The 13,952-nt window shown below is 45.1% G+C and overlaps 1 protein-coding gene across 1 annotated transcript in view; it reads right to left on the bottom strand.

Moving 5' to 3' along the window:
- The window catches only part of LOC147899524 (uncharacterized), a 37,196-nt gene extending 24,595 nt beyond the window's left edge, over positions 1-12,601 (bottom strand). The window contains exons 1-4 of the mRNA XM_087378668.1: positions 12,132-12,601; positions 735-824; positions 544-624; positions 49-180 (exon numbers count right to left, since the gene is read on the bottom strand). Coding sequence (XP_087234794.1) covers positions 49-180; positions 544-624; positions 735-824; positions 12,132-12,428 — 600 coding nt within the window. The 5' untranslated portion in view covers positions 12,429-12,601. The remainder of the gene's footprint in view (positions 1-48; positions 181-543; positions 625-734; positions 825-12,131) is intronic.
- Positions 12,602-13,952: the final 1,351 nt, after the last annotated feature.

Here is a 13,952-nt window from a genome sequence, read left to right as displayed (position 1 = left end):
CCTCTTCTACATGAGTCTTAAACCAGACTGACATATCAGAAGCTGCACCTTGACTGAAGTTGGGCTGGGAAGTGCAGGCTGGGCTAGGCTCTGCTGCAATTCCAATCGAAACTGTGCATTCTTGAACATATAACCTGTCATCATGATACTATACATAAGCTGTGCCAGATTCTCTGCAACCTGCAACACACAAGATTCATAGACCATTCATTGACCAATACATTGGCATGAAGAATTAACAATATTACAAAGATATTAAAACCAAAACGATGAGCGTTGTCCAATGCCAATGATAGAGCAAGTCCCGGTGTCAATCAAAGCCTAAAGTTTGAGCACAAAGCATCATGTCATTTAGGCACGATGCCTTCTGATGCCATACTCAGATACTCTACACTAGAAGCAACCATGTGAGACATAGATGTTAGAAATACCCATCGTATAAATGTAATGTTCCAACTTCCATGTTGATTAGTTCACCAAGGTGACAACACTAAGTTGCTGAACTAATTTCAAATCCGTGCAATAAAACCAAGCTTGTCTTACCGTCTGGACAGTCACTGCAAAGAATTGGGGTGGCAAAGTTCCCACCATGTTCGTAACTGTCTGACGCATTGCCTCTACAACCTGCAAGTTTGAAAAGAATTGAAATACAAAACAGTTTTTCAAAATCCACCTGCCTAATGCGCCCTTTATACACTAGACAAAAAGACTTCATATGTGGTTCAGGAATCAACCTGTTGAGGAGCTCTCTTTGCAAAAAGCTCCATGAACTCTGGCTGAACAGTCTTAACATACTCCAGCAGCATGTCCCTTCTGTTTTTTGACTGTCATAGAAGCACAATGGAAAAATGAGGATGGGGACCTTCAAAGGTATGCAACATGGTAATGAATCATTCTAACTCCTCTGTTTTCATCCTTGTCCTGGAAAACAGCAATTTCCTATTTGTCATGGACAGCCAGCATAGAAGCAGCACCATACATATCAATGAGCAACAGAAGGGAATAAACTCTTAGTGCCCAGACAGGAAATAAGGCTAGTGGAGAAGATTTTAATAAGGTTTGCAGAATTAAAAATTTTATTGTAGATGAAGTGCACCAACCAAGAAGGCCCTTCAAGTATGAAGGGGTTCAAGAATAGATAGTGGAAGTTTGTGAATTGTGTTCCTGCAATGCATGCTTAGCCTACAGCTACTATTTCTCTACCCCTGAGATAGGATAGGTACATATAATGTCCCTAAACTTCCTACAAGATATAAATGGTTAGTTACTGTGCACCCGGATCCCCATGGATACAAGTTCAATTAGAGATGGGCACATGACAAAGGATCCAACTCCTAGAAAAGCTGTTGCTAAATGATGCATAGGAATAATCCTGTATTAGAGTAACTGGATACACCAACATGCAAGTCCTTATCCAACTAGTCGGCTTTTAGATTGATACTCTGATTGCTAGCTTACATCCGGGTTACAACCCTGCTTTCTTGAAAAGACGAGGCCAGTTTCATACGGAATGCAACAACTCATCTAACTCGAGCTCGAGCTCTAGCCTAAGTCTAGAACTCCATTTTTCAATTTTATATCACCATGAGCCCGGCATATATTTTGCTAAAAGACTATTCATCCACCCATTTTCATAACATCACTCATTTTAGCCATCTGAAATGTCTTCAAAATTACAGTCTACAGGATACATAGCACAATTGAATGGCATAATGCTGGTGACATTCCCGATTAAAAACTGTTAGCACTTAGTCTTGGTATGGCCTTGTAGGCTAGTAAGGACATTTTGTCCTAGTCTTGGTCAACTAGTTGACTTTGGGGCCAGCACATAAGTTAAGAAGTTTGTGATTCCACACCCCACACGCACACTGTGTGAGCTCTTGGGCATTACTATCAATCTTCCGCTATGCGTACCCTCTGTTGGGTAATTTCTAACATGGTATCAGAGCCCAAGTAGGAGGCTCACAGGTGTGGAAGCCTGAAGGCAGGGACCTTAAGGACGACCCTAATTCAGAAGCTCTTGGGAATCGACTTCCATGACTAGAGGATTGTGCCCTTGCGAGAAGGAGGGTGACTCAGGTTCAGTCAGGTGCATTTAAAGTTCGCGGTCCAGGTTATCTGGAGATGTACTTTTGTTGCAGACCTTGCCAAAGGAAGGATGGGTTGAAACAAACCCTCAGAGCATGGTGCCTGGAAGACTCCAGGATGTTCACTCATTATGAGGGGGACAATTGGAAGATCGTAGAGGCTAGGCTGCTCGAGTTCGAAGGCGGGAACGTGACTCAAGGAGGTGGTGCCACGAGGTGCTACCAAAGATGGACCTGTGTACCAAGATGGTGTGCGGAAGCGGAACCAAACCTAGTGGAGCAGGAGCCACTGGATGAAAAGCCAAGAAAAGATTTCGACATCGAAGTGTTCCAGAGGACTTCGACCAAGGAGTTATTGGAGCATCTTCATCGACGTGTTGGCATTGGGCCTAGATGTGTCGATGAGAGGGGGTGTTGGAATGGTCACCTCCCCATCTATAAGCCCCCATATGAGGAGAGCGTGGGGGAGGGAGACCTAGGGCAGAAGATGCCCAGAGAAGAAAGAGGGAGGGGGCTGCCACATGGGCAGCACCTCACACAAAGAAAGGAGAGTACCTGGCAAAAGGAACTTGCCTCGAGGGCAGATCTGGCAGAGAATGGCCAGATGACTGTCAAGGACAGAGCAGAGCAGATCTGCGCAGCATCTCCATTAAGGAGCGAAGGCGCGATGATGTCAGCCACTGTACGGATCTGTACAGGCTGCTGCAGGGCAGTGTACGGAAGGGGTACAGGCAGGACATGGCGCCGGCAAAGGGCTGCAGCATGGTGCAGCATAGTGGGGGTCTATGGGCAGGTATACAGCCTGCAGCAGGGTCTCCAGCAGCAACAAAGGGCAGCCTAGCAGCAGCCCAAAAGGGCCTGGTTAGGGCCCTTATATAGGGCTGGTTGGACCAGCCAACCAGGTCGGCCAGCAAGCAGACTGGTCAGCCAGTCTAGTCGGCCAGGATGAGGCTGGCTGGTCAGTTTTATGGCAGCCCCCTTGGGGCCTATAAAAGGAGAGGCTTTGGGCCTCATTTCATCATCCAACTATCCAGCAAGTTCAGGAGCAGACAGGAGCAGCCAGAAGCCACTCCCTTGGGCCTCACACTGGGGGTGAAGGAAGTGGAAGGTGTGCTGCCGACAGTTCCCTAGAGGCTGGACCTTGGCTGTCTTCTAGGGCAGCAAGGTGTTGTGATCATCATATCTTCTAGAGCAGCCATTCACAAGCAGGTTGGAGCAATGGAACAGCTATCTTGGGGCCTACATTCAGGAGGACCAAGGGGACCTGTGTGCTGCAGACAAAGCTTGGCAGGGGCTGCCCACCTAGGCTGATTCACAAGCAGTAAGGTGGAGAAGAACACACTAGACAGAGAGTCTACATATGCTCAAGGTGGAGCACGCGGGCTCAGAGATCTAGAAGTGCTTGACATCTAGTAGGAGAACGTTTTGGTATTGTATCCTGTCCTACTTTGTGCGGACGGAAATATAAAGAGTTGCTTCTATATTTGTTTCTGAGCATTGTCTATATACTGGCTTGCACATATTTTATGCACATAAGTTAAGAAGTTTGTGATTCCACATCCCACACCACACTGTGTGAGCTCCTGGGCATTACTATCAGTCTTCCGCTGTGCGTGCCCTCTGTTGGGTTATTTCTAACAGATGAAAAGTATTTTTGTGAATGTTATTGCTAGCCCTCTTTCATAATTGCAATTTTGATAAATCTTTGTTTGGAACCCATGATCTTTTCCACGCATACAAGAAAGTCAAGGACACCCAAATCCACCTTCTCTTTGACCCAACTTTATTAACTATAAACTTGTGCAACCTACCTACGACACCTAGCGATCACACCTATGAGGTGCAGCTCCCTACTGCTGGGAAGCAGTTTTGGGATCGCAAGGTTGATCATCTTCCACTCCAGATTCAAAACAACACTGACATTTTGATGTGCTATGTGATGCACCTCGACCATGTAGACTTGTTGTCAAGAATAGTGTGGCTTAAAACCCACAATGTTCACATAGGATGAAAGGATCATACTCTTTTCTTTTTTGGATAAAGGCACTCATATATGTATTCATGGTCACCTTCTCAGAGACCTATTGTATCTGCAATGAAGCTTCGGAATATATTACAAAATTCTTCTTATGATATATATCAATGCGTTTTGATTCCGCTTTCTTCATTTGTTGTTTTAGTAATTGACAAGAAGGACTTAAGCATGTATGAATACCAGAAATTGAAGAACTTGTTTAATAAATTTTTTGATGCAGCTCAACTGCTCGAGGGTTTGTCTCCCAAAAGTCAGTAGATATCGCATAGACTTCTTCCCTAGTGCTCAATTGGTATACCACCATATAGGATGAGCCACTTCGAGGAAGGCAAGTTAGCCAATCACCTTCAGGATTACTTGAAGATGGGCTATATACACCCAAGTAAGTCACCTTGGGGTGCACCTGTCCTTTTAAGAAAGAAAAAAGAAAGGTTCATGGAGAATGTGTGTTCATTACAAAGGTTTGAATAAAAGTGACAATTAAGAATAAATACCCTCTTCCCCGTTCAGATGATCTGATAGACAGATTGGCACAAACGAAGTATTTCACAAAGATTGATTTGCGTACTAGTTCTCACCAAATACGCATCTCCATGGAACACATAGAAACAACTACTTTCCGCACTAGGTATGGCCATTACAAGTTTCTCGTATTTATATAGATGAATCCAGGAACATGCCCAAACCCATCCTCTAAAAACACAACATAGTGCAGTTTCAATCTCATGATAGTCACTCATAAGGCTGAAACCATAAACTCCACGCATAGCAGGGACTTAGCTACCATGACATCCCCACTGACATCATCAGTGCCCAATAGTGGTTGTAGACTATAGTATAAACATATGTACTCACATACAAATCCACACACCCACACATACTTGAGCATCCATTATACACAGGCCTTCGTACTAAGTTTCTGTCGTCACTCCAGAGTTTCTCATATTACCTTTTGGTTTGAGCAATGCTCCCGCAACTTTCCAGCAAATGATGAATGACTTGTTTCGAGACAATTTGGGCAAATGATGAATGACTTGTTTCGAGACCATTTGGGCAAGTTCGTTGTTGTGGTCTTAGATGACATCTTCATATATAGCACAACGTTAGAGGACCATATTGGCCACCTCAAGATTGTCTTAATTCTGGTATAACAGCATAAGCTATATGCCAAGATGAGTAAATGTGACTTCTTCATGAAGGATATCATTTACTTAGGACACAAGATTTCTAGGGAAGGTATAAGCATTGATCTAGATCGCATTTAGAAGGTTTTAGATTGGCCAGTACCTTAAACTGTGAGACAACTTTGTTCTTTCCTAGGTTAACTATCTTTCTAAGGAAGTCTGTCCGAAAGATCACTATTCCTTTGACCAACATATTGAAAGGTCATGGATGTAAGTCCAGTCAGCCTCTCTCTTGGAATCACGATTTTAACAAGGCTTTTCAAACATTGAAACTCTATGTCAAGGAAGCACCTGTTCTTGCACTACCTGATCCTACCCGGTCTTATGTTTTAGAGGCTGATGGGAGTGATTATGCAATTGGGACAGCATTGTTCGAAGAGCGTAGACCTGTAGCTTTTGAGAGTAAAAAGTTGGATGACACTCAATACCTTTAGCCCACAATGGAAAAATAACTTTATGCCGTAGTGTATGCTCTCAAGGTTTGGAGACACTACCTCTATTGTTCTAAGTTTGTAATATTAACTGATCATCAGTATTTGAGGGAAAGAAAGGCTAGATGGACTAAGGTAATGCAAGACTTTGACTTTAAAATACGTTATCATAAAGGTTCCTTAAGTAGCGTGGCTGATGCTTTAAGTCGAATCAAGTTTGTAAATGCTCTGTCAATTACTGAGATCTTCTCTGGCTATTTCAATCCCTGAGAGGGCTTTGCGCGACTAATAGTCATTTCGGTCAATATTGGCAGAATGTCCAAGATGGGAGCTCAATGATTGACCAAGACTCACGGATTATGCCACCTATTGTACAAGCGGCAGGAGGTTAGTGGATGATTCAAATTGGCATGTTGTTCTGAAATGACAAATTTGTGTACCAAATATGTCGGATCTTCGCTCCAAGATTCTTCGAGACTAACATGATGCGCCTAGTGCGGGACATCCTAGAGCACACTGGACAATGTCTCTAGTGAAACATACTTTTTGTTGGTCTAAGATGCAAGAATTTGTTCACAATTATGTAGTAGGTTGCCGGACTTGTCAAGTGACCAAAGTTGAACGCCTTCAAAGTGTGGCATTATTACAGCCCTTGGAAATCCCTCGTAGTAAATGGGAAAGTATTTCCATGGATTTCATCACAGGTTTGCCACGAACGCGAAAGGGTTACGATTCCACATGGGTTATTGTGGATCGTTGCTAGATTTTTACCTACTCGATCAACCGTTACAGCAAGTCAATTGGCTCAACAGTCCATTGACCAATTATTTCGTTTGTATGGGTTGTCGGCTGACATTGTCAGTGATAGGGATTCTAAATTTACGAGTGAATTATCAACACTTGTCTTTGACACATTAGATACCACTCTCAGTTTGAGTTCCTTTGCAAATGCCCAATTTGATGGCCAGACAGAAGTAGTAAACCAACTTTTGGAAGATATGCTTTGCGCATATGTTTTCCTAAAGGCAGTCTTCATGGGAAGAATATTTACCCATGGTTGAATTTGCTTATAACAGTGCAAAGCATTCAAGTACTGATTTGAGTCCTTTTATGCGTATGTATGGATCTCAACCTAAGTCACCAGTAATGGTTGGATTCAAAGGAATCAAGAATAATGCTGCTAGGACACATTGCATGATGTTGTAGTTTGCCAAGGTCTCTCTTAGAACTGCCCAAGATAGGGACAGATTTCATATACCTTCGTAAGACTAGAATATATCCAATCGTACAAATTTAGATTTTTTGTTGTTCTAAAGTCCAAAAATCTACACAGAAAATAAAAGAGAAAAAAAAAAGAGAAGAAAAAAGAGGTAGCCAAATATTTTGAAAAACAAAAGGAGGACATACTTAGCAAGCAAAGCAACATTTATGTCATCGTCAGTGCCCAAGCATAAGCTATATTGGGTTTCTAAAGACCCGCGGAGTCTCTTGGGCAAACCCCGTGCTTACAAAAGACAAAGAAAACAAAAAATAAAGAAGAAAGAAAGAAGGTGACTAAGCAAAAATAAACAAGCAATCAAGAAACAAAATCTTCCAAAAAACAGGAATAAAATCTCTCTCTCTCTCTCTCTCTCTCTCTCTCTCTCTCTCCCTCACATGTAGGAATGAAAGAAAGAATTTACACAAGGAATGAATATTTAAAACATAAAAAACTAAATGAACCCCTTACACTTGTGTACCGCTTCCTAATTACATTCCTAACTTAGAAAGCACATGATACTCAACCAAACTCTCTTTTGAAACTAAAAGAAAAACGGGCTATTCAGCTCCCCGCTTTTTGTTTTTAGCTTAGGTTCAATCATTCTAAACAGGCCTGAGGCCAATACACCATAGATAAAATACTTCATATCTAAGATTGTGCGTGCTATTTTCATTATTTTTCTTTGATTATACTCTCGTGTATTAGTAAAGTGATCAAATTACTACATTGAGTGATAAAAGACTCCTTAGTTGTACAAAGGCAGGAAAATCTATGAAATTGGGAAGAAATTGTGAGAAGTGAAGCGGAAATGAACAGAAACAAAGAGAGAGCACGCCTCACACAACCACACTGAGAGGGAGAGAGGAAAACAGAGAGGACTGCAAGTGATCTCAGGCCAAAACACCACAGCCTGCTGGGGAAAACCTCTACTGAACAATGAGAGAACTGCCCCAGAGCTGAGACGCCCAAAACACGAGTGAGGGGGACCTCTATATAGCCCCAGCCCCCCCTAGTTGGTCAGCATGAAGCAGGGCCGACCAGCCTGCTCTGTGGGCTAACCCCAGGACTGCACAAGCCCTATAAGGAGGGCTGTGCCCTCTGCCCTTCAGCTGCCTAGCAAGTAAGGGTGGGCCGACCCACCTCTGCCTACATAAGGGGCTGGCAGCAGCCCTCCAAGTGGCTGGTATCCTGCGCCACATAGGGTACGCACAGCGGAAGACTGATAGAATAGCCCAAGAGCTCACACAGTGTGGTGTGGGGTGTGGAATCACAAACTTCTTAAACTTATGTGCATGGGATAGATGTGCAGACTCATCAATAGACAATGAACCAGCCAGATATAGAAGACACCAAAATAATAAATTTCCGTCCAAAGCTATGGATACAATACAAAAGAGATAGATCCAAAGTCCCACCAATGGTGTGGTCCTCTGATCTTACCACAAGGTACTTCTCCTATCTTCCCACTATCTCTAGACTCGAGCCCGCGTGCTCCACCTTGAGCATCTGAAGTCCTTCCGTCCAGAATGATCCTCTCCACCTTGCTGTCTGGAAACCAGCCTAGGTGGGCAGCCTCCTGCAAGCTAGGTCTGCAGCACAAGGTACTGCTTTCTCCTCCTGACTATAGGCCCAAAGGTAGCCCTGCTGCTGCTCCTTCTGCTGGTGGATTGGCTGCTCCAGATGATGAGTAATGAGGGCCTGGAAGCCCTCCTTTTATAGGCCCTTCAAGGGGCTGCAAAAACCGACCAGGCAGACCTAATCTGGCCGACCAGGTCTGCCATAAATCCCCCTTTGGGGCTCTCTTTTCCAGGGCCTTTGGCCCATACTTCTAGGGCTTTAGCCCTCCTTTCAAGGCAGGGTCCCAGCCCCCTCTGTCTGACTGTATAAGGCTTGGTTAGCTGGCTCCAACCAGCCCAACCAGCCCCTCCATGTGGCCGACACTCCTGCTGGTTCCCCTCACCATTAATGCGCCATGTGCAGGCCCTCTGTCCCGCCACCTGTGTGCCTCTTTTAGGGGCCTGTTCTAGCCCGTACACGCACACTTGCTGCGCCTCTGCCAGGCTGTTGTGCTGCCCACATGGCAGCCCTTTTAGTCATCTTGTTTTTGCTGTGAGGTGCTGCCCATGTGGGAGCCCCCTCCCTCTCTCTTTCGTTGTCTGATCTCCGCCCTCATGGGAACCATCATGTTGTCCATGTGACCATCTCTCAGATCCAAGGTCCACCCCCCCCATGCTCTCCTCATGTGGGGGCTTACAAATGGGGAGGTGACCTTTCCAACATGGCCCTCCTCCAGGGCCCACTCCTGCTGCCCTACCATGGGCCGACCAACACGCCTGCCCTCATGGGAACCATCATGTTGCCCATGTGACTATCTCTCATATCCAAGGTCCACCCCCCCCCATGCTCTCCTCATATGGGGGCTTACAGATGGGGAGGTGACCTTTCCAACATGGCCCTCCTCCAGGGCCCACTCTTGCTGCCCTACCATGGGCCGACCAGCATGCCTCCCTCCAGCCTCTAGGCCTCCCCAATGTGCAGCAAAGTGTGCCTACACAAGGGCTCCCATGGGGCAGCATGCGGACAAGGGGCCCAAAAGGACCACGCAGTACCTACCCTAGACTACCCTCACGGGAGGCAGGCACACCCACAATACAAGCCCTCACTCATCTACCCTAGCCTCTCATGGGACAGCATGCGGACATCAAGGGGCCCAAGAGGACCACGAAGTACCTACCCTAGACTACCCTCACGAGGGGCGGGCACACCCACAATACAAGCCCTCACTCATCTACCCTAGCCTCTCACTGGGTGGGCACACCCACAAGCAAGGCCCTCTCTCTCTAGGTGACATCAGGAGATGTTGACCTCCAATAGAAATGACTCCATATTTTGCCAAATCAGAAATGTTTGAGTCAATAGACATCATTCACCACGGGAGTTCTCTATTGGAACGATGGTATATTTGCATATTCCCAAGGACTCCAAGAGCATAAGTACTGGACAGGTTAGGAAATTATCCCCCAAATACTATGGTCCATTCAAGATTATACGCAGAATTGGACAAGTTGCATATGAACTGGAATTGCCTCCTAATGTAAGAATTCATCTAGTTTTTCATGTCAGTGGAAGTACTAGGTGCTAAGGATCAAGTTGTTCTTAGAGGAAGGGGAGTATATCATGTGCATGGACCGTATCTAACGTGTACTTTAGGCACACAGGACTAGCTCAGGTAGCCTGGGGAGGGTAGGGGCTAGGCAGCCAATTCTCAGGTTGAGTTGCAAGGGCACGGACAACTTAGGTTTCTATTATTTTAGCAGCACTGGACTCAAGCCTATATAAAGAGCCCAGGGGTTCAGTTTTCAGTCATGCAACTCAGAGCAAGCTTAGCTCTTCCTTGTTGGTCTGGATCCTACATCGTATTGTGGGCGCGCACCTACTTCCTATCGTAGCCCAAAACCCAGCAGTGGATCGAAGGCCCTTGAGGGTGCCACCTGGTGGTATGGGACGCCACGCTGGTGGGGATCTAGTTGGGAGATGTGCCTGTGTGCCAGCAGCTCAGCCTGTGGCTCGAAGGGGACATCCTAGTCCTAGATGTCATGGTTGGGTGGTGAGCATGCCTACATCCCTCATCGTTGTTCTATGGTTGTTTCTGTGGAACAACTTAAGAAGGCTTGGGACCGGTATGGATGCACCATAGCTTTGACGGATGAAGTGACACAAAGGAGTCACATGATTACATTTGTTATGATTTGTTGCATGGAAGGAACTTGTTGACCATGGTTGATGCTTCACATGCCAGCCTTCACATCACAAAGAGAGTGGATATGGGGCCATATAGAGGCGGCCATTAGGGAGGTTGGTGAAGTTGGGCTAGCTATAACATAACTCTAGGTTGGGGACACCAAAGTTGTCAGAACATAACGAGAGTTGGACTCAAAATGCTAACAAAGCATGGTAGGTACATAAGACCTAGTTGACAAGGGTCTAAGGCTTGGGATGTAACATGCATTGGCTTACAGGCTATGGTGCCCAATGCATGCCAATGCCGTACCTACTTCAACTAACAGCGGAGCTTGTATACATGCTTGCTCAAGTGAAAAGAGATAGCATGTACTTGAAGAGACGACTAAAGCAACACATGATTGGACTGCAACCTCCACCCCCTCCATATGAAGCATTTCTTGATTGTTGTATTATGAACCACGTGCACATGACTGTATAACGTTGAGATGGCATCCCATCATGGTTGCCCCATGTGGGCTCAATATGGCTGGAAACTCTCAGTGATGGATCCTCAACACACTTAAAAAAGTGGCCATGGCCTGATGCGGCTGCATCACTACTTAGGGCTGAGAATGCTGCTGGCTGAGGGCTGCTTTTCGGTTGCTCAACTGATACTTTTGTTCCTTATAATAATGCTCCTTTATAACCCCCGACATAAGCTGGACCAGGTCAGTGAGCTGGTCTGTAATTGTCTGCCTTACTCGAAAGAGATGTCCTCTTCTGTTATCCCTGCACTAGCCCGTCATTGGACCAAAGTGCTCTGCAATTGGCCATTCAACGGCCCGTTATATGGCCTGGACATTCATTGGCTGCTTCTTTTCTCCTCCATGGCTGCCGTCAGTGACAGCTCAGGACTCGATGCACACGAAAACGGCACATTAGTGGCTACGTGGACCTTTCCATAGAGCGCTGTAACCTCAAGCAACGCCAGCCGAAGTGAATTCATCTGACGGGTGGGCCTCGTTCGATCCACCTCGTCATCAAGCTTCGGTTTGCTTGTCGAAACGGTTTTATATGAGGCGCTGGAGATGCGTTCTAGAGGAGAGTCACGAGTGCATATGACTGACTGATGCTCTATGTGATTTTCATAACATATCACTTCCAATCACACAATGGGATAAAGACTTAAGGATTGAGAACAACATGGTCATCTAAAAATGTCCCGGTACCATCTTTATGTCCAAAAAGAAATATTCAGTTCAGCGAACAGAATGCACAACATTTACAATGCCTCAAGGCAGAATTAAGAGTGGCCCTCTGGCCATATCAATTTTGTCCGGATGTAGATAAGCTTCATAGGCTGAACGAACAAAGCAATTTTGAACAGTAAGTGGAGGGGAAGTAACTCACTACAGGCTTGTTAGAAGCAGCTCCATCGCTAGAGGATGCCCCGTTCGATGCTCCACCAGCTGTCGAGCAGCAGGAAATGCTCCTCGGTCTTCTACCTCTGCGTTGGGAGGGGGGAAAGGAGCTGCGTCCTCCTACGAAGTGGTCTCGTGCAAAACAATCAGGCCCGGTGGAAGACAACAAAGGGTTGCGGGTGGGAAATGCAGAGAAGAAGCCGAGGCCGTCAGAAGACAAAGAAGAGGAAAGCTCGGGGCGGAAGCGGGAGTAGGAGAGAAAGGAGCCATGACCCATAAGAGACATGATGGGCAAGAAGGCGATAGAGAAAAGATCAGCAAAGCCAGTCGATCATTCTTTAGTTGCTCGAGTATCGTTTCTCAGAAAACTTCCCGGGAGAGCTATGCATGATCGATCATGAATTCTCCAATGCCCATTTTATCTCCTCCTTGTGTATAAATTCATAGTCAACATTTTTAGCTCCTCACCATCCATGGTCAACACTTTTTGGCCTTAGCAGCTCTTCATACACAGCTTGAGCATGCTCGACATTCTTTTTTACAGTAGCCAAAATGCTAGAGAAATCTTCAATAAATCGATCAGCAGCCTCTACTTGGTGCTTAAGTCGGGTCAATGGAGTAGGAATGGTCTTTTTATAGACAATTTGGAATGGAGATTTGCATGTAGCAGAGTGCTTAGTGTCATTGTAGGCAAATTGTAATATGTGTATGAATTTGTCCCATTTGCCTGGCTGACCAGACACGTAAGCATGTAACATGTCACAAATAGTATTTTGTGTGACCTCAGTTTGGCCATTAGACTCGGGATGAAAAGCAATGGAAAAATCTAACTTCGTACCAAGATTATCAAAGAGTGTGGTCCAGAAGTTACTACAAAATTTAGTATCTCGGTCCAACACGATTACTTTAGGAAGGCCATGGTGTATAAAATGTGCTTGATGAACAAATGAGTAGCCTGAACTGCGATCAAGGTCTTCTTACAAGGAATAAAGTAAGCCTGCTTGCTAAATCTATCAATGATAGTCCAAATCATATCAAAACCTGAGCTAGGCATAGGAAATCCAATAATACTGCTCCCATGGGCCATCAGGAATTGGTAAAGGCATAAGTAAACCTTGATATTTGCCCTTGTAGCTCTTGACTTTTTGACAAATAAGACATTGTGCAACAAAAGTTGCAACATCAACTTTAAGCTTAGGCCAGAAAAAATCTTGAATTACAGTCTGCTGATACATAGCAACGATGCCTCTATGTCTCATGTAGGGTGGCTGATGTACCTCTTTGAGTACCAAGCGTCGAAATGGTGCAGTGACACACAAGCGCTTTTCGTAGAATAGATAGTCATTATGAATGGAATACGAGGCCATAGGCGTGCTCTTAGCTTGCTTAATCTTATGCCAAATTTTTGAAAAGTCTTGATCAGTAGGATAGTCTGCCTTCATAGGCTCGAAAGGGTCTTCCTCGATGACTAAGATATTATTTATGCTAGGTTGACGGCTCAGTGCATCGGCAACTACATTGTCTTTGCCTGGTTGATATTGGATCATCGGTTTAAAGCTGTCAATAAAGGCAGCCCATTTAATGTGATGATCCGAGATCATCAGTTGAGTAAGGAGATGTTTAAGACTCTGGTGATCAGTCTTAATGAGTAACTCAGAACCCATAAGATAGTGTTTCTAGAGTTTAAGGGCATGGACCACAACGGCTAATTCTTTATCATAAGTGGAATAGTTTAGCTCTGCTGGTTTTAATTTACATGACTCGAATGCAATTGGATGGTTATCTTGCATGAGCACATCCCCAAAACCCT

This window comes from Dipteris shenzhenensis, chromosome 8 (genome assembly GCF_047967505.1).
Source record: "Dipteris shenzhenensis isolate YYH24624 ecotype China chromosome 8, Dip_SZ_1.0, whole genome shotgun sequence".
Lineage (NCBI taxonomy): Eukaryota > Viridiplantae > Streptophyta > Polypodiopsida > Gleicheniales > Dipteridaceae > Dipteris > Dipteris shenzhenensis.
Note: the sequence above shows the minus strand (reverse complement) of the source record. Positions and strands in the feature narration are given on the sequence as shown.